At 38.4% G+C, this 21,504-nt stretch overlaps 2 protein-coding genes across 3 annotated transcripts; both read left to right on the forward strand.

Moving 5' to 3' along the window:
* The first annotated feature begins 1,813 nt into the window (after positions 1-1,813).
* Positions 1,814-19,793, forward strand: LOC145502400 (uncharacterized). Of its 2 annotated transcripts, none has more exons than XM_081481722.1 (17): positions 1,814-1,835; positions 1,930-2,050; positions 2,935-3,011; positions 3,766-3,931; positions 5,077-5,142; positions 5,352-5,424; positions 5,942-6,077; positions 6,428-6,519; positions 8,410-8,491; positions 9,491-9,613; positions 10,025-10,176; positions 10,692-10,807; positions 12,438-12,512; positions 14,757-14,850; positions 15,068-15,173; positions 15,770-15,832; positions 17,095-19,793. In XM_081481722.1, the coding sequence occupies exons 1-17, from the start codon at positions 1,821-1,823 to the stop codon at positions 17,227-17,229; spliced, it is 1,692 nt and encodes a 563-aa protein (XP_081337848.1). In that variant the 5' UTR covers positions 1,814-1,820; the 3' UTR covers positions 17,230-19,793. The 2 variants fall into 2 exon arrangements, with proteins under 2 accessions (XP_081337848.1, XP_081337857.1); XM_081481731.1 differs by having other exon boundaries at positions 10,127-10,176.
* Positions 19,794-20,425: 632 nt separating this feature from the next.
* On the forward strand, positions 20,426-21,154 carry LOC145502439 (transcription factor LBX2-like). Its single transcript, XM_081481769.1, has one exon. It carries the CDS (start codon positions 20,502-20,504, stop codon positions 21,060-21,062), a length of 561 nt encoding a protein of 186 aa, XP_081337895.1. The 5' UTR covers positions 20,426-20,501; the 3' UTR covers positions 21,063-21,154.
* The last annotated feature ends 350 nt before the right edge of the window (positions 21,155-21,504 follow it).

Raw genomic sequence — 21,504 nt, forward strand, 5'->3', positions numbered from 1 at the left:
AATGAATTCTCAGTACATTCATAGTTACGACCTTTCACACAATTGCAGTTTGATTCTACGGTTATCTACAGTTTTCCATAATTTCTTCATTTAAATCTTTTATTCACCCTTTTTTATTTTGATGTCTTCACAAATTATCATCCACGTTTGCTTTGGGAACAAGCCAAAACAGTACAAGATCCAGTGGCTGCTTCACACTTCAAATGCTGCCAATTTGGCGGTGAGAGATCATGGTGACTTAATTTTTCTAAGCATCTGCTCCCGTGGATTTTGCATCGGACTATGCCATTTAGCTTGCTACAAATTCATCTTCTTTCTATCATTTTGATGTCTGCTAAATGCAGGTTGACATCAACACCAAAGTTATGCTAAGCAAATCCTCCGAGTCATCTGTCAGTGCATCATTAAATCCAACACTTTGTGTGTCATCAGCTACTTAAAACAAACAAAAGTAGATCTGTATATTGAAACAAAAAACTGCTGTACAGGAAAAAGCGTTTACAGCCACTTCTTTACAGATTTAGCCGAAATTTGGCTGAGAATGTTCCGAGACAGATGTCCTTCAAAAGTGTTATTCCAATCTTTTAATTTCTATCTGGTTTGAAAGTTAGGACTTTGTCAAAGGATACCCCAAGTATTCAAATATCAAACATTAGAATGGTATAAAAAGAAAACAAAGTGATCTTTGACAGAGACATGCTTTCGAAGGACAACATGTGATGAATCATTTCCAATATTAATCACATTACCATGATAGTCGAGGAATGTAACAAATTTGATAAAGGGGAAGGTGTCAATATTGCTTCATTACACGTATGAAAAATTTCTTAACCTTTTGTTCTTTTTTTTTTTTTTTTTTAAAAAAAAGCATATTTGAATTCTTCATTTATTAAGCTTTCAGGAAATGCATACTTTAAAGGGGTTTATTTTCAAAGCCTCAACATGAAAATGCACTAACTTGAGGCAGTCAATAATTGACTGAAGTACAGTGTACACTGATATGTCCTTAAGTGATATTTGGCTTCTTCTGTAAAAAGTATGCATTTAATCAGTGGTGCCAACAAATATTCAAAGTAGGAAGCTTCGTTTATGTAATCACGTAATGATACAAATTGAGAACAAGTGCAATAATTACACAAAGTACATGAACATGTACAGGTTGTAATATGCCTTTTTAATTTCATAAGATTTATGGGCAATATATAGGCCAAAGGGCCTTTTGAAAACGACATTAACATGTTGACTTTTGAAATCAATTGATTCTAAAGCATTCAAGATGATTAAAAAAGCCAATATAAATAATGCCTTTCATATCTTTGCCAAGATTAATCACGTATGATGAAATTTATTATAATTGTCCCTACATGTAGTGCATCCATGCACGATTTGTAAGCATTTGGTAAAAGACAGTAAGAAATAAATGTAAATTCGAATGACAAGCTGATGTCTAATTCTCCCATTAGCCAAGATCAAAGTTTTTCAAGGCCAATATACATGTATCTGGAGTCGACTAGAGTAGTCTCACCTTTTCGTCGGAATTCAGTTTCCCATCTGCTGTGCCACTTTCGAGTTTCGGTTTCCCATACCATCTGTCGACCAGCGGCTGAATGAACTTGTGCCAGATAAACAGAAATACTGGCACAAGGATGCACGATATTCATACCATTCTAACGAAAAAAAGCGCTTTTGTTCGCCACTAAAACAAAATTTTCACAGAGCGTTCTCACACTGGTCTTGTCTGCGCTCGTTCTTTCTTCTTGTGGGTTAAGAGGTAAAACGCATGCTCTTTACCAGACACCGCAGTCAACGCGGGCTCAGTAATGGAGGCTGCTTTGGTACGTTTACCTCCTTCACGGTGTGAGGAAAACTCAGGGCTTCGATGAATATTATAATTATTGTTAAAGTTTTTATGTTTTTGTTACTTTATAGGAGGCCCTTAGATCGGTCTCCGATACAGATCAAGCCAAAAGTGCTCTTTCTTTGATACAAGTCTATGTGAACAACATAGTGAAAGATCCAGTGAATCCCAAATACAGAAAAATTCGAATAAGTAAGTTTGTTAAAACGTTTGATATTTGTAAGTTAAATTGCTATCTAAGCGTTTTTAGAAAGCCTCTATTAAAGAACGTTCTCCTTATAACCCCATTTATACTGGCATAGCAGTAATATCTTGTTCTCAGTGTTATTGATGTATACGCACATGTACGGACACAGGTACCCCAAGCTCGACACACGAGCTTCAGTCTGTTCTGTGTATGTCAAATGCAGCTGTAAAAATCATGTGTAAGTCCCACGCATCATAAATATAGCTGATTTCAAAAGAATTGGCGAGCCTTTAATATCTGCGATGAGCTCCATCGGCTCTGATGAATCAGTGATCCAGTGAGGACTTACACTTTTGTGTGGCTACACATAAGCCAAGGTGCTCAAAATAAGTGTAGGGATGGTCCACACAGAAGATGCCAAAAAAAAAAGAGTGTCCAGTGCAGTTGGGGCTTTTTTTGAAAAACTGGAAAAGGAGAATTAATGAGTTTTCATCTTTTTTGCATATATATTTTTTTAAAAAAAGGGGGCCTGGATACCGGGATAGTTCCCAAAATTTACCACTAGAGATCAGATGAGCCAACTGGTAGGTCATTAGTGCTGGTACTAATACATGTAACTCCGGTTTCTGTGGCATGAAAATGTCAGCAAAACTAAATTGGGCTTTCAGAACCATCACAGTATAATTATCCTATCACAGTGGTGCCTTGACAAATTTTTAAATGGACTCTGTACGCTCATTTAAAAATGAGTGTACACTGTACTTTTAACTATTGATTTCACTGTTCATGATTGACTCAGAATTACATCAATTTTCCTTTTTCGTTGATGTTGAAAAAGATCTATAGCCAGTGTTCAATTACCTTTTCTCTTGTTAAAATTAAATTATAGGCAATCCAAAGTTTAACACAGTCATCTGGCAGCTGGAACAAGCAAGGACATTTTTGCTGTTTTCAGGATTTGAGCAGGTTTAATTTTCATGTATAACTTACAAAGTATTTTTCTTTCTGATGTCACAACTCTACAAATACAAAATGTTTGATTGTAGTAAAGGTGCACCAATTGCATTCATAGTTATGTATATATGTGTACTTGTGTAGTTGTTGGTTTGTATGTATATGTTTTGTTATTTTGTTGAATAGAAAAGGGAAAATAACTGCTTCTTATTAAATCATGCAAGTAGTTTGATGAAAATGCTTGAAAAAGCTTGGAACAATTTGAATCACCCAAGTCCACATAAACTTTCAGACTTTTGCAATATTAAGTAGAAAACAGTCCTAAGAAAATACGTATGCTGATTGCTTAAAAATTGTGTTTCTATAACTCAATGGAAACACAGAGCTACATGTAGCATGAGCTGTTGACATTATGATGGTGCAAGCAAAGAGAATGTACATTTTGATGATCAAAGTAAACAAGTTGTTTTTCTTTTTTTCGTCCCGGTGTTTTCTAAAAGAAATAGTTCTCTGTGTTTCTATCGAGTTATAGAAACACTTATGAGAGTTTGGGAGAACTAAACTTCCACTCGTGTTTCTATAACTCGATAGAAACATGGTACATGTTTTCTATTTCCTAAATAAAGGTAAATCCAGCAGTTTATATAGTAGGTGTCTGTAAAGTGGGATTTGACTATATATAGATATAGTCTGACATTTACCTTTTTTACATGCAGTGTATGGATATAGTAATGTGATTATATAGTGCTGTCTGCTTTTGTTTCAGGAAGGTGACTTTTTGGTTCTTCCATCCTCTATAAAACTAGATGGAGCCAAGTTGTTGATTGATGAAGCTCTTGGTATTTTACCATCAAATCAAACAAGTCATGCTACCAGCGCTTCTTCAAATACAAGTCAGGCTAGCAGTGTGCTCAAGCTTAATACACAAAAAGGTAAGATGTTATTCAGTATAAGCAATTTACTGGTATTTAATACACGGTCACAATCCTCTGATTAGGGATATTTCTCTCATTTAGTGGCAACTCTTATTACCAGTGGACACTTGTTCATGGCCCAGGCCACACTCTTGTACAAATTATGTCAATTTTACAGTGTATACACATGTGGATTTGTAACCTCTATACATGTACACTGTGCACTGTAGATTGTAACCTCTGTACATGTATACTGAAGATTGCACACCGTATATTGCTTAGTATACAACCCTCTGACAAGAAGTGTACATGTACATGTAGGTTTCCTTTCCATGATAATTTTCCCCCAGCCCTCTTCTGTTACAAGGTACAGACTAGCATATATTTTTAATTAATATCTTTTAAGGTAAAATAGAAACATTTGTCCCTTAATCTTATGGCAGCTGCAGTTAAGCAATGAGACTACATGGTCTCTTTTTTTCTTCTTATTGATTTTGCTCTACGTGTACACGTACCTTGTACATGCACCTGTTTATAGAGATTTTTCTATGATCTGGGAAGCAATGATTTATATCATGACATGACGTAAATCATGATGTTATGGTGTAACCTTTCTGAGTGCGGTCATAATATGTACTGTAGTAAATAAACAATAGCCTCCATTTGGCATGAAAATTAATACCCTTGGATATTAATTTTGTCCATGAATATTATCTGTTGAGAGAACAGGCAGTAGGGAGGGTTGGTGTGTTATCGGGATTTTCCTTCCCTAGGTAGTTGCCTTGTAAGGTTGACAGGTACAGTATTAGCCCCCTAGGTTTTGGCTTGGAGATTTCCATCCCCTAAATGGGCTGCTTCCCATGGCTAGTGAGCACTGTTGCCCAGGGTGTGGTCATTGCAGTGCCTGCAACTTCCAGGAGCCATACATGTATGTCAGAGCTGGCTGTTGCATGTGGACCAGTGCAGTTAAGCCACTCTGGGAAGAGTGCAACCACCCCCCTGGGAAGAGTGCAACCACCCCCTGCAGAGGTACGACCACACCCAGGCAAGCCATACTCCCCAGTTTTAGCTGGGGGCATATTCAGTCACATGACACGTTTAGACCAATCTCATGCAAGTGGAAATATTTGATGCATTATAATTACTGATATTTCATTGATTAGACTCTAGTTTGTTTGATCAAGATGTGAAGGCAGATCTTACCTTGCTCTCCTACATGAAAGAAATGGGTATGTTCACCATTAATTTACAATATTTATTTGATTTATCTTTTTTGTTGTAGCACCTAAAACAAGGTCATTGTTTTCAGTTTTTTAGTCCTGTACGTGATGCAATGTTTTATGCAACTTGTCTCACAGTGCTTTCTGAGACAAGACCTGCAAGAAGATTGAAAGGTGTGTCCAACGTAACAGGGGAATACTGTTTGTTTTGCTTGTAGGTTATGATATTGTTGTCGCAGAGATTGCTTTAATTGCGACTAAAAACAAGGGGATTCAGCCAGCTATTGATTGGTAAGAGTTGATTAATGCGCTACAAAGTCTTCTGGTGAATACCTATTTTGAAAGATTTACACATTTTTAATAGGTAGGACAAAAATTATGGTGATAATTTACTGATTGAACGATTGATCAATAGATCCATTGCTAGAGTGATGAAATTTTCAGAAAGGGAACCATTGTCAAACTGCTTTTAGTTACTGGATTGATACTTTATGTATATGGTCCACACTGCTAGCGCTTATTCTAACGCTACTCCCCATAGATGAGATGCTACATGTACTCCACCACAAGGTTATCCTGCCCCAGCAGGTTTCCATTTCAACTTTAATTAGCAGTATGCATTTTATACTCTTGGGTGGAGAGAAGAGTTAGACCACCATAAAACCCACAAATTATCATGTTTACATACAGTACCACATACATACAAAGCATCTGATCTCTATAACTATATTGCCAAAGTACATTATTATTCACTTGAAATAGCCAATTATTACTTGTACATCTTGTGTCTTTAATTTCACCCTACAAGGATAAACCAGAATCCTAATAAAGCAACCTCAATAAAGTTGCAGCAATCAGGGACTAAAGTGGTAGCTACAGATGTACTGCAAGGTGACGCACATGATGTCAGTCAGCACTCACTTGCAAGTAGCTCTTCACCTGCTGTAAGTTAGGCATATACAATGTACAAGCAGTTGTTATAGATGTATATCAAACCATCCAACCCAGCAATGATGGTTTAATTTAGTAGAAATTCATGTGCCATGTTTTAGGATGAATATCAATTGCAATGCGAATAGATTTTGTCATGGATAACAAATTTGTGAGAGAATAAAATAGAAACACTTATCAACCTAGTTTGTCATTTCATTCTGAGGGAAGATTTGTTCAAGCAATAATGTCAATTGTACAGCTAAGTATTAATTTAAACAGGTGTGTGACCCTCTCTATAATCAAGCATGTTGTTTCAATGCAATGCAATTCAAGCGTTTCATTATTAATTTATTTTTTGTAGCCCACACCGGTGCAATCTAGATTCCAAAAAACACTAGATGAGAGGCACAAGTTTCAGGAAAGACTCAGGCTGGAGGCAATTGAGGAGGCAAAGTATGACAACAACCCCTTCGCATGTACATTTAACTAGTGTCATTTTCTTAGATATCGTTATAAGTTTAAGCACAAAAGACTGACTCATCCATTCCTCCTCTAACCTAGTTTGGTGACCAGTACATCCTGTATCTTTCCTCATGTTACAAGTGTATGCTATGTGTACGTTGTTGTGCTTGTTAATTCCTACTAAATTTCTCATTTCCCAAACATGTGCGGTAACAATAAACAAGAGGGGAGAGTGGTAAGGGTCAGATCACTACCAGGTTTTGACTTACCAAGTTGACTTAAGGTCATTCCCCAGTATAGGAGAATCTTTGCTTACAATATTTGCCTCATTACCATAAGTGATACAGTTTCTGATGGAGCTACAAAGAGATTAATACTGAATATTGAAAGGGCACAGCACGATTAACTGTCCCAAGGAATTTGAGTGCAATGTATCAAATACTTTTTGTGTGACGAGGGTTTAAAAGCTCAAAATTTTACAAAGAATGTATGAGCTCATTAGCGCTTTTGCCACACAGAAATTTTGATGTTTTTGAAAGCCAATTTCTCCTCGAATATTACACCCAAAGAGCCAAAAATTTCACCACTTACTAAGTTTCACAAGCTCTTTAAGTTTTTCTAGCAAAATTGTGTCTAGCGTGATGCCTTCTATGCACAAAGTCGTATGTTTATGAGGAAAAACGTAAACAATGACGTCAGCAAAGATTCGCCTATTGCATTGCGCATCCTTACTGCACATAATTTATGGCGTCATTAGCATGCATTTGTGCACACACACATTGAAAACATGGCGGATTTGCCTTGATATTGAGTTCTGTCAGTTGAAAAATGACTATAGCTCACTAATGAGCTCGGGCACCCCAAATTTTTTTCCAGTCGTTTTAATCAACTAATCATTAGCTTTGCATGAGAAAAGACTGATCTGATTTCTTTGTTGAAAATTGAATATTAAGTAAGGAAAATAGAAGCTGCACTGTAGTCTTTTCTATTTTGCAGTTTGATAGCTGTGGCGAGCAATTTGGTTCCAATATTTTAACAAGGATTCAGCTGTCTGTCAAAATCAAACTTAAAAAGTTTATTTGTGTCCAACGCAAGTATTGACTGTAGTTTGAGGCGTGTTTTCATGAGTCTGGGCTCACAAAGAGTTTACAATAACTTGGAATGTGTTCTTGTAATAAGCATTACATAATGCTAAAATGGGACATTTTCAATGCCTCGCTGCTCCTTAACGAGCATGGGCACCCCCCTTTTTTATTTTATAATTAAAGTTCTCATTTGGTAAATATTCATTGGACAAAGTTTGAACAAAAATCTATGTGCAGTTTAATTTCAGGGGAACTACCTTAAACCCTGCCATAACTGAATTCAGTCATATTATAAAGTTATTTTCATGTAATAATGTAATTGTTTTGTGGATGTTTCATAAAGTTGTGCATTGTTCTCACATGTTGACCTCATGAAGAATCAAGTCAGAAAATAATAAAATGGAATAATGACCTCAAACATACAATATGTGTAAAACATCCAGTCATTGACAGCCATCAGGGTTATTGAAGTAATATATCAAACACAAAAGACCATGTTTGACCACATTTCCAAACACTGAGAAGAGAGCTGAAAATATGATGTGTAGCAGGGTATTTTTGACGAACTTTGAGGTGTTTGGAAATTTGGTCAAACACTGTCTTGAGTGTTTGATATATCTTCTCAATCAAAACTTAAATTAAGGAGAAGATGGAGAAAGAAAATCGTAAAAACCTATGCTAATTTTAAAAGATCAGATATCCAAACATGGTCACAGTCATGATCTCCTTTGTTCAAACGTGATGAATTATTAATGAGTTCGAGAAGTGTTGATAAACCTGTATCTATTTTTTGCAGGCTGGAAAAGCAACGGAAAAAACTTCATAAGGAAAATTTGTTGAAAGATATGAAGGATGAAAAAGATGAAAAGTTAGAAAAGGTATGATCAAGACTTACTAGTGATAGAAAATATTCTAATTTTCTGTACAGTTAATGACCACTGATAGAGTGCCTTTTTTGAAAGAAACACAAGAGAAATATAAAGTACACCGAGGTCAGGACTGGGGCTGTATACTTTATATGGTATACATGTTGTAATCATGTACAATGTAACCCCGTTAATCAGGTCACCAACTGGCCGCAAAAATCTGGCCATATTAGCAGGGTGGCCATATTAAAGGAGTCCTTTAAATAAGAAAATGACTGACTGAGCTTTTGTTTGGGCCAAAATATAGTGGCCGTAATAACGAGGTGGCCATATATACAGGGTGGCCATAAGGCAGGGTTCCATGGTATAATTAACTGACCACAGTTAGGCAACAGTTGGCCAACAATCAGTTGACAAGAGGTCAACAGATGGTCAACAGTCAGCTATTGGCTTTTGGCTGCTGTTTTTATCTTTTCCCTTATGTTATTGAACTAGTGCAAGATCTTTAATACTTTGGTCCAGTTGTCCTTCTTGCAAGATTTAAGGACTAATACAAAGGACCACTGGTCAGATAAGATCTGCTAGTTTTGCCTTATAGAGACAGTAAACTACAGTATATGTTGTGCCACTCATACTTGACTGACAAACAAAAACTATATCCACTTAATATTTTAATGCATCAGATGACATGCACTACCCACATGCCAGCTAAAACAATATCAGCTCACAAACCACTGATACATTAATTGGTAGGGCAGGCATTTTTTTTTAACCACTCACTACTAATGGTTTAGTCATGCAGGTCATACACTACCAACATAACAGCTCTTAACCTGCATGTCATCCCACACCCTTCCAATATACATTGCCTGGCACACCATCAGTGTATTGTTAAATATTTACTCAGGAAAAAATGTCTCAAATTATTAGTATTAAAAGCAAACTGGAGAGAGCTGGTTTCCTGAAGTAAATGTATGCACAAAGTAATGCTCTTATATAACTTACTACCAGGCAAAACATGCAAAACTTACAGAGAACACAGGTGAAGCATCAAACAAGGACATTATTGGTCAACAGAGTGGTAATAGTGATTTGCCAATGGTGGAATTGAGAATAAGAATTCCCGATGGTCAGGTATGACACATGTCAATATCCTGTCACACAGTTTCATTGTTAAAGATTTATATGTGGCATGGCTCCTGAAGGAGAGACAAGCAAAACGTTGATGCCCTGATGATGGAATGATATTTACTTATTTAAGCAACATTTTATGAGAAATGCTGCACCAGCACATGTACACTGTACCTGTTAGTGTGTAGTAATTAAAAGAAAATATCACATAACTCAGACCTACATGTAGAATTGATAGATTACCAGATCAAATGAAGTGTGAAGGCACATAATTTTCTTTTAAACATTCTTGTTAGTGGAGAACCAAGAATACAACAATGAACATTGTTATAATTTTGTCAAATCTAAAACTATAATGATTATGATTACATGTTCTTGAAGAGTTTGGTTTTTCTTCTCTTAAACAAGACCCAGAGATCAATTGACAATATACAAACAGTCAACATTGTAGTCTGGGTGAGTGATTGGCTGACAAATTTTTGTTTCCCTTTTTACCTTAGTTTGTTTTTTTTTCAGGTCTTATTGCTTAGTCTTCCTAACAACACAACAATTCAAACATTATATCAGTGAGTAACTAGCACCTTTAATCAGCTAATGTCATTATTGTCCACTGGAATTTTCACACAAACTTTACATGAAATGAAAACTATTTTTGACAAAATAATCTATAGAGCGCTGTGAAATTCCCCCCCCCCCCCCCAATTTCTGTTATAAACAATACCTGCGACCTACAGGAAGTTCAAAGCAGGTGCACTGTTCAAGGATGATTTTTCTCTTTTGTATTACTCATTATTACCATGTATGTACCGGGGGTAGGGGCATTTGATCACCTAGTATGACCGTAAGGTAGGGCATCTGGACACCATTTTTGGCCTGTGGGAGGGGAATTTGACCTAACTGAAAGTTCAAAATATCTGCTGCCCAGAAATGAGCCCTGGGGAAGGTTGATGTTGAAGTTTCGAATTCACTAATACTTTATGAAAATTCACCACTGAAGGAGAGAGACATAAAAATCAATATTTGATTTATTAACTTTAATTGGCTTTTTTTTGTTTGTTTGATTATTGTTTTGTTTTCTTAGGGAAGTAAAAAATCACTTGCCATCAAATGACAGCCTAAGCCAAGATGACTTTGTTCTCATGACGTTGTTTCCGCAAAGAAGAATCTCTGACATGGAGAGTACCTTAGAATCAGCAGGTGAAACAGTAGTAAGATTACATTCAAACTCTCCTGACCGATATTCATGTGTTTTATATAATTCACCTTGTAAGAATATGAATTTTAATAGACCCTTTCCTGTGATGTTCACGTTTACAGTTTTCCCCCCGCACATGTTTTACACTTACGCTTATATGGTTACTTGAAACTTCGGGACGATTATAACATAATTATTTGCAAGGAAGATGATCATTATCCATTTATTTTTTACAGTCTTTTACTTTCTTATCTTTCACTTGGATAGGTGTATTTCCTTTGTTTCGTCACCTGCCATCCGTTACTCAATAATGACAAAATTTACCGATCCATTTTAAAAAGATTAAGTCCTAAGTTAAGCTTACGCTTAATTTTGGTCAGAAGCTTACCTTTGTTTCATGGCGGATAATTTGCTTCTTTAAACGCCCGATTGCATAAACTTCCGTTGTTGACAATTCTAGGGAAAGACAAAGGTGTTATCCTCTTAATAGGGAGCTTAAGCAAACCACGACGACGACGGGATCGAGACGCCACCAAACAAAAGATTTGATGAGTAGAACAATGGCTGTGCACGTGCGTTATAAATCTTTGTACATTTCTTTATTGTCCTCTGCAAAACAACAACGTAAATGATCACGTTCTGAGTAGTCTGAGGAAAGGGGGACGACTAATTTTTCGTATTTCCATTTGGAATTTAGCTTGAGCACATTTTTAGAGCCAATGGTAAAATATAAATTCATTTTTGATTAGGCGTCGTCCTCGGCGTCGCCGTTGTCGTTGCTCAAGCTCCCTAGTGCTTGTTCAGGGTACTAACGGTAACTCGTTTAAGCCGTTCAGCTATTTTTTAGTCCACGTAGATTTGCTTCTTCGAAGTATTACTCTTGTTTGCATTGTAGAGCAAGGAGATAGGTTGACAAACGAATTAAGACTAGGCTAGGTAATTGCTTATTTGCCTAACATTTCCAACCGGTTCGTAGAAAAACGGGTGGTTTATCCGATTTCAACATTTGTACGTGGTAAAAAATAACATTCAAGGCAATAAAACTTGAGGTAAATGACTTACGTAAAAACCTACCTCTCGACGTTCAAAACGCGAGTCGAAAACCTCAAAAGTGACGTGACCTCTAGCCGTTTGCCGTGGATCTCTAATTTCTGCTTTTGACCACTGTGAACTTAGCACGTGCAAATTCCATGAGGATTTCTTTACGTTTTGCATAAATTTGAACCACAAATGCTCAAAAATGGCTTGGAAACCCACTAAAATTACAGTGGCGACGACACCACGATAGGAACGCTGACGAAAACGTCTCAACTGAAACGAAGAATAATGTGCAGAACAAGGGCTGTACACATGCGTTATACACCTTGGTACAGCTCATAGCCGTCCTCTAAAGACCTTAAGAGATGGTGACGAAAATTTTCAACTAAATGTGAAGGAAAGATATAAACTGTTTTGTAACCTTTCTTCAAGTCTTTGCGAAGAACATACTGACTTGGTTGGCTTGGATGAAGACAGTTTTGCAACTTGTTACTTCGCAAAAGTGGACGTTAATACAGAGGCTGGCGGGAGGGGGCAGTGTATAAATATAAAATTTACTGTATTTATATAAATTTTTGATTTATTAATTTAAAGGTTTGGCCCCTCGTGCGGCACTTGTGGTACAGAGGACCGATCAGCAAGGTGTGCTTACCCAGGGGGAGGGCGCAGGTAAAGTTTTTGTACTTTGTTATGTCATTGTTAGCACACGGTTCAGCAGTTTTATAGGGTTCTAAGTTGAGCACGTGTTTAGCGAGCTAGAGACACCATCCCCTCCCGCTTACTTCGAGCTCGAACGAAAACCTCGTTGTAACCGTCAGGAGCTTTTGAGGACTGGGCAAACCTTGCACCATTGGGTGCAATAAATGACCGCAATACTGTGAGCAGCGGTAGCCTCCATAATCACTTTGTGAGATATTATTATTCGTCGTTTCGTGCCTTAAAATTCGGTAAGCCTAATCCCTAACCTAAACACAACGATCTTTTTTCGATATTTCCCCTGAGACCAAAGGAACTACTGTAAGAATTCGATTGAGTGCTCGGGGTAGCCCAAGTGTGAGCACCTATTGGAGAAGAGACGCTAATTAGGCACGAGGCGCTGATTTCTTTGTGAACATGTACATCGAAATGTGGTACAGTACTTTCATGAAAACCAACACAGATACTTTAATTCAAGAACTGTAACAATAGGAGCTCTGATGGTCACACTGATGTTCAATTTTACCTTCAGAGATGAGAAATCAGACCTCATAATTTATTTGTCTTATGAGTCTATTCTATGTCAATTAATGTCTTGGATGTCACTCTCGCTATGGGTGTGCTTATTAAAAAGGGGGCTCTTATTGGAAGGAAAGGCACGAATTTGACAGCATGGAAACAGAAAATACTAATCTCTGAACTTGACCTCGATTGTTTCGTGCGTCACAAGACGTGACTTAATATATCGTAAAGTTACCCCTTTATACCTAAACATACACACATGACGCTGGTGAATCACTTTATACGTGCCCAACAGCACTCGTAGATGTCCCTCGGACTGCATGGCTGCCATGTGCAGTTGACGTCCGTAACAGAACATTTCATTGAAGTTTCTATCGCTATACCTTATCAAACTATTGTTTTGTCTAACTATTCAATAACGTTAGGAAACATCTTGGAGTATTGATTGAATTGAAAGGCGGTAATTTTGGCAAGTATTTCGAGAAGTGAATTTCACCTGAATGCATATTCTGCGTCATTTAAAACTAGTGTTACGACAGAAAAAATCTGCTCGCGTGTTCTCTGTCTGCAAAACGATTTGATTGGTTCACAAACTCGCCAAATCACATGGCGGGAAAATGCTGACAGAACACATACGCAACGCTTCAACTAAGGACACGTGATTACAAGTCTTTAATCGAGAGGCTTCGTAACATCCATCGACAACTTTGTGAACGTTAAAAAATGTGCATTTGGTGTGACAAGGATTCGTTTTTGTTTCACTGCAAATTGATTAAAACGCAAAGAGATCATCACGAAGTCTCGTTTTACATCATCCATTTAAGATTACCAACTGACTGAAGGCATGCTTGGTATATTTTGTTTCTCTTGTAGTTTTTTTTTATTTGTTTTTCTTTTTTTTATATATTTTTTTTTTAGTGTGAAATTTAAATCCACTGTTTTTGTTTTGTTTGTTGTTGTTTCTTCATTTTTTTCTCCTGGCTTGGGTTCTGTAAAATAACCAAGATAAAAAACACATTAGCAAGTTGCCGTAATTTCACCGTTTTGGAGCGAATTCCATCATGTGCCTTTGACAAACAACTTTACGCAGAGCTTGTGTAATGCGACCTTTTAATGATCTTTTACACTACATTTATACCCCAGGGTATTGCGCCAAATATTAGTACCGGCCCTCTAGAAATCTACGACCATAACGACCCCCCCCCCCACCCCCCTGTCCAAGTTAGTAGAAACATACAACATTTACACCACATTCATTAGACGGAAATACCCCGCATGGATTGCCAAACACCTATTTCTTGCAAAGGTATTCTGATTTTTCACTGAGCTGGTTATCAACTTCACTAGGACTTAATAAAGGTAATACAACCGCCGTAGCCAATTTTCGAAGCTGAAGTTTCAAGCATTAGCTCTGCCCAGACGAAGCCGGGTTGACGCTCGACGTCGACGTCATTTTCCTTCATCAACTTCATGTTAATATACAGATTTGTGTTAAACTTGCCCCTCGTCGACGCAGCCAAGCAGTTTCTCTGGGAACTAAACCCTATCACTCTCTTTTCTTCCCGTTGTAAGTGACACCACTCCAATCAACTCCTTTCTTGAGAAGGAATTTTACTTTAGTTATAACTTGTAACTGAGACGGGTCTTTGTCAACTACATTATCTAAACTGATGTGTGATGTGTTTTCTATTTTAGTATATAGCGTAAGAAATGTCGCAAAAATGGACGATTGGCAGGAATTATTGAGTGAGCAAGGCAAACTTATTGTTGTCAAGTTTTACGCTTCTTGGTAAGTTCAACTTTCATTATGGCAAACACAAAAAGCTTCAATCACTGTCATAAGTCGTTGGGAACACCCAACCCCTTACTCATTTCCTCGATGCAATGTTAGATAGCGCAAGACACCAGAACTCTCTTTTCAGGGCGTCTTAGTTTCTAAGCAACACGTAAAGGTGAGAAAGGTAGAGACAATATACCAACAATGTGTAAACCTTTGTCGTTTTCAGGTGTTCCTTGTGCAGATCCGTTTCAGACGCATATGATTCTCTGAATGCTAGTTATGGAATGAACGGAAAAGTGTTGTTTGCACGGATCAACGTCGACGAGTTAAAGGTTTGTCACTCTCATTAGCGTTCATATTGCCTTAGTTTGAGAAGAAAAATTTCGTCTGCGTTCATTAGGGGATAATACAGAAACTCCTTTTGCCGGATCTCGCTTTCCGTCGTTCAAGAACGTCTCTAACACGCCTGTTCTTCGGGCTATAAATGAGTACAGATTTCTGTCTAAGTTTTCATTAAATCATTCAAAGTTTGTGATATATGGGGATGTGGATGCATATTGTAAACGTTTGATTCACATCACAAAAATTGAAGATGGGGTTAATTAAAATAAACGAAATAAAATAAGGTGATTAAAGTTGTGCTGAGACACTTTGAATTTTCTGGTAAGTAAGTAAGTAAGTAAGTACTTTATGTAGACACATTTCACCAGTGAGCCTGGGGCTGGTTAAACGAAACTCCTTCTCTTACTTCGAAATCAAGGAGGCGTGAAGTCTATATTTGCCTTGTGGCAAGTACGTGGTCCTTGAGTCACTTATAAGGTCCCAGCTGGTGATTAACCTGGCCGAAGCGACTGAACGTAAAGAAACGTATACCGTCCCGTCCTTCTCTCTCACCCTCTAAAATCAGTGTTCATATTTTATTTACAAGGTGTTGAAGTTCCAACAAAGAGTCACGTCGCTGCCCACATTTAAACTGTTTTGGAACGAAAAGGTACATAGTTTGTGTTTGTTATAATTTCTCTGTGTATTGCATTCCTGTTCGACGAAGTTTCACCTCTCCTTTGAACAACCACTCAAGCCGCTGTTGAATGGTGGAGCTGGTGTTCGACATATGAACAATGTACCCTTGTTGAAAGCTCTTTGTAGAAAAGTTTTGACATGTATAGAAAATGCGTCTGGATCGACGCGCAGTCAGACGGAAAAGCGGACTGTACTGTATAGGATTTTGTATGGAGTTTGAATGGGTTTTCTATAGACCTGGTATGGGGTTTTGTATGGCGTTTGTGTGGTTTTAGTATGGGTTTTGTATGAAGTTGGTATGTAAAGTTTGTATGGACTTGGTATGGAGTTTGTATGGAATTGGTATGGACTTGGTATGGACTTGGTATGGACTTGGTATGGAGTTTGTATGGACTTGGTATGGACTTGGTATGGACTTGGTATGGAGTCTGTATGGAGTTTGTATGGACTTGGTATGGAGTCTGTATGGACTTGGTATGGAGTCTGTATGGACTTGGTATGGAGTTTGTATGAACTTGGTATGGAGTTTGTATGGACTTGGTATGGACTTGGTATGGAGTTTGTATGGACTTGGTATGGACTTGGTATGGGTTTTGTGTGTGTTTTTGTGATTTTGTATGTTGGGCTTTGTATGGAGTTGCTAGGTTTTATATGGAGTTTATATGGGTTTTGTATGGGTTTGGTATGGGTTTGGTTATTGAGGTTGCATGGGGTTTGGTATGGGTTTGCATGGGTTTGGTATGGATTTGGAATGTAGGTTGTATGGGTTTGGTATGGGATTGTGGTGGGTTTGGAATGGAGGTTGTATGGGTTTGCCATGGGTTTGCTATGGGGTTTGGTATGGGTTTGTATATGTTTAGTATGGGTTGGTATGGACTTTGTATTGAGATTGGCATGTGTCTTGTCTGAGTTTGGTACGGGTTTAGTACGGGTTTGGTTGGTGTGGGTTGGTATGGGTTGGTATGGGTTTGCTATGGGTTTGGTACGGGTTTGTTATGGGTTTGCCATGGGTTTGCTATGGAGTTTGATATGGGTTTGTATATGTTTAGTATGGGTTGGTATGGACTTTGTATTGAGATTGGCATGTGTCTTGTCTGAGTTTGGTACGGGTTTAGTACGGGTTTGGTTGGTGTGGGTTGGTATGGGTTGGTATGGGTTTGGTCTGGGTTTTGTATGAGGTTTGTATGGGGTTTTAATTACTAAAAGGGTGATCTTTTTTTGGGTGTTACTAAGGCGATAGCTCATGTAGAAGGAACTGGCATGGAGGAATTGAAGCAACAAATTGAGACAAACATAGATGGACCAAGGAACACAAACACGCAGGAAGAGTCGTCAACGGATGATCAGTTGGACCATGACCCTAGATAATGCGGGACCTGTACATCAAACAGTGACTGCATTTGTAAAGACGATGTAAAGTGAATCTTGAGCATGTTACCTTAGCTCGGTTATGCGTTAGGAGCTTTACTCCGTGCTGTAAGTCAGAGGTTGCGGTGAATGACAACGAACCTGTGGAGAGTAACACAATATATGCCTGGAATCTGTAAAAACGCTATCGACTGTTGGAAGAAATGAGGATAGAACCAAACAGTAGAAATTGCAGAAAACCGACTCCATGATAGGAACGGATGCTGATCATCGTCATAATACGTGTAGTACTGTAAATACATTACGGCTGTCTAGGAAAGGCAGCCGTTGTTTCTTCGTCCTCTAGAATTGGCCATTTTGCTCTTACCTAGAGCTTCTATTTTAAAATGAGTCTTGGTACAAACCATTGATACCAGTTAGAGTTAATTGAAATTGTAATTCTTTCATATCAGAGGTTTTTCGACAGGACGAATCTTTCAGTCACAATCAGAGGCAGAAGGCAACTCGACCGCACACAACCAGCCGACTGTCACTGAGCCAGTAGTTTACCATCAGAGACGTTGCTAAGCAACCTGACGTTATCTATGACGTCATGATGACGTAAACAATTAGCAACTGCTGGCGGGAGTTTTGTATCGCTAAATGTTTTCCAAAAACACGATGTTTTTAGACGTTTCTGCCAGAGAATGTATCATGCTGCTCTATATTGGTGTGTTGATGTTACACATTCCCGTTTTGTTTCCGCGTTACGTTGAAAAGGGCTGCATCGTTTCTGATAAACACCTTTCTGATGATTTTCCAGTCTTCTTGCCCAGTCAATAGTTTATAATCTTCATCGGGTCGCCTCCACTTTGCTAGTTATATACCTCCCCCACTAACTTGGAGTTTGATTGTACGGACATTGGATAGCCAACATAGAGGTGACTCTTTGTTAATACACAGATGATTTAAATAATGTGGCATAAAAGGTATTTATTCATGATTTTCGCCATCTTTGTTTTCGCATCATGACGTAAATTGAGTACTTGATTTTTGAGGTGGGCAAACGAGTTAAGAGGCGACAAATTTAAATAGATTATTTCGGCGCGTCTATGAAAAAAAAAACGATCTGTAGACGGATTCGGCTAACGTGTTTAGATCCTTGTTGCCACTCAATTCAGATCATGTGATGATTCATTTGGGAGGCTACAACTGTTCTGTTTGTACTTGCTCCCATGCAATCAGTTGCGTCTGGCAAATTGCGCGATTGTAACCTAAATGAATCATCACGGGGTCTGAATCGGGTAGCAACAACGATGTAGCACGTTACCCGACTCCCTCTATTTATCATCAATAAGGGTACAGCTGCATAAAGAAACGTTAATTTTTAAGCGAACGGAGTATTTCCACCATTGTAACTTATTTTAAGTCGACTGGGTTTTTTTTTGTATTCAGCATGGTTTCAATCGGCGAAAAATCACACAAAATCTCTCAGCGTACTAGATATTTTTGATAACGTAAATCTAAGAGTAAGTCCACGTGTTTCAACGTGTACTGGCGTCTATTTTTTTAACGAGAAGACGTCTTTCATGAAACAAAAGGCAGAAAGCAATTGTAATACTATCCTTGCCTGTTTTAACGCTTAAATTTTAAGATTCTATTAAATAAAGCTGTTCTTGATATCTAAAGCAAATCAACATGATTTTGAAATTGTCGAGGATGGGATGAAAATCATCCACAGAAAGGAACAGAAAAGATTTTCTTTCTCTGTTGAAGGTTCGGTGGCCAAGTGGTTGGTGCTTTGGACTCGTAATAGAGCGACCCAAACTGGAATCCCGGCCGAGGTCATTGTCTTGTGTTCTTGGGCCAGAAGGCATTTCACCAAAATAGTGCCTCTCTCCGTCGAATACTGACCCACTGTTAGAAAAAACCTGGCAAAAGGTTAGGGTTAACCTGCGATGTAGCATTCCAACAAGGAGAGAATTACCAAAATACGTAGAATTTAACTTTATTACCATCAGACAAGAGCACTGTAAATGCACGAGGTGCATTTACATGGACTGCGCTGCTTAAAAACGATAGCCGTGTAAGGTAATCTTCATAGAATCGCATACTCAAAGCTGAATCGCACGGTGAAAAAGCACTCTGATTGGCTGGAGTTGAGGGGTGGTTTCACGCGGAATCGCTTGTTTGGCTTTGAAATGGCTTTGAAAACAGCACGCAGTTTTAGTTTGGCTTTAAGTTTTTTTATCGTTTTTTTCTCGAGCAATTTCCAGTGGAATCAACCTCGGCATCATATTTTAGGATAACTGAATGGCAGATCATTTCATGAAAGTTTTCTTTAAAAAGGCCGCGATCAAAGGGCACGATATGGTATGCTAACTGAAAATGTATTTTTTCATATTATGACCGATACTCGGACTGTATTTGTGTTTTTGGTACATTTTGAAAGCTGTGGAAGCTAAAAGTTATCACAGGGGAGGGTTACAATTTTTTGGGCTCACATGTTAGGGGGGGTAAGATTTTTGGGCTGTTAACCTGAGAGGGGCTTGCCTTTGAAATAATACCGGCCCTCCCCCCCCCCCCCCCCCAAATAGTTAATGACCGCTCCCTTATGGGATTCTTTGTCTTTAAATCGGTTATCGACTGGTTCATGGCCTAACCTCCTGGTGACTCCGTCAGTCTCTGGCATTCTATGGATTGTCTTCAAGGTAATGGTGTTCCTCCTGTTCAAGTCGATTAGTTACTGATCCATGACGCAGCCTCTTGATGCCTTCTACTGAGCCTCTCTGTAGAATGTCTTCCACGTAATGGCTTTCCTCCCCTTAAGATCGGTCCATTACTCCTGTATGGCCTTGTTGCTTGCTGACTCCTTCTGTGCCTTCAACGTTACATTACTTTAAAATTGGTGAAATACTGTAGTCCATCAATCCGCTTCTTGTTCATACCATATGTATTCAACCTCCTGACAATGGAGTACCTTCCATAGTATTTGCTATACTGCACTGGCTAAGATATCCCAAGCGTTTTTATCAGTCTTGACCCCCAAAAGATCGAAATCTGAGCAAATAGCCGTCAATTAGTCCGCAATCCTCACTCAGTTGTCTCATGTTCAAGTGCGAATATTCCAAACTAAACAGTAAGTTTATGATACGATCGAAACTGTATATTTGCAGCTGTTTCTCTACGTCCTCCCCTGGATCGCCCTGATAACAACGACATAAAAACAACCTCAGCTAATTGCTAGATATACAATGCGACACGCTAAAGTTCGTTAAAGGCAACAATACGAAATGACGCAAAATGGTAACCTGCAGAACAGAATTGGCAATCTTACAGGGGATAAAAACGGATTATCAGCATTTAGACCCGTCAGATCAAGAAAACAGACGTGCCCTCAGCTTTTACCTGTCCTTTTAGGACGCCAAAACAGCCAACATGAGTATAATATTCACGACAATCCTCTTGCCGCTTTAGAGGGCTTTGTAACCAACTACTTCTGTAGAGAGTCTGCTTTAGAGCCTAATGAAGTACTCTTATCGAAGCAGCGACGTTCATTGACTCATAAACCTCGTCAAGAATCATTGCCGAAAAAGAGTGTATTCACCGACATACAAATTCAAACACTGGAGGAAAGTTTCCAGTTTAAACAACATTTGTCACCAAAATCTAGAGAATGGCTAGCGAAACTTGTTGGTCTAACGAAGCGTCAGGTCATCACATGGTTCCAAAACAGACGCGCCAGAGAACGGAAAAAAGCGGGTGTTAAAATGGCTAAACACGGCAAAAAGTGCGTCGCAAAGGGCTTCAAAATTCCAGAAGTACATTATCAAGTATACAGAGCATTTCGCTGAGAGAAACAACAGAAATTTTTCGACAAATGCACAAACAGTGTACAAAGTGTTCTATCTATCCTTTGGCGGAACGCCTTCAGTTTCGTTGCTGTTTGACCATGTTTGAGAACAAGAGGACTGGCATGGCCAGCGACATCAATTTTAGAGTAATAAGCATATATACTGTTTTCTTAACAAACACTTTAATTGTTCATATAGAGTATATGTATAGTGAATTTCAATTAGGTTCTGAAACGTTGTTTTCATTCACTTGTTTTCATTCACTTTAGGCGAGGATAGAGTTCATTTTTTCTAACGTGACCCCTTGTCTACGTCACATCTGATTTGCCAAGTCAGACAAAATACACGCGAGAAATGCAATACCTAGTTGAACGTTGATGAGTCCAAAAGTACAGTTTGACGAATACGCAGATGGCAAAAAAACATTAGCAACAAGAATTGT

Source organism: Orbicella franksi, chromosome 1, assembly GCF_964199315.1.
Source record: "Orbicella franksi chromosome 1, jaOrbFran1.1, whole genome shotgun sequence".
Lineage (NCBI taxonomy): Eukaryota > Metazoa > Cnidaria > Anthozoa > Scleractinia > Merulinidae > Orbicella > Orbicella franksi.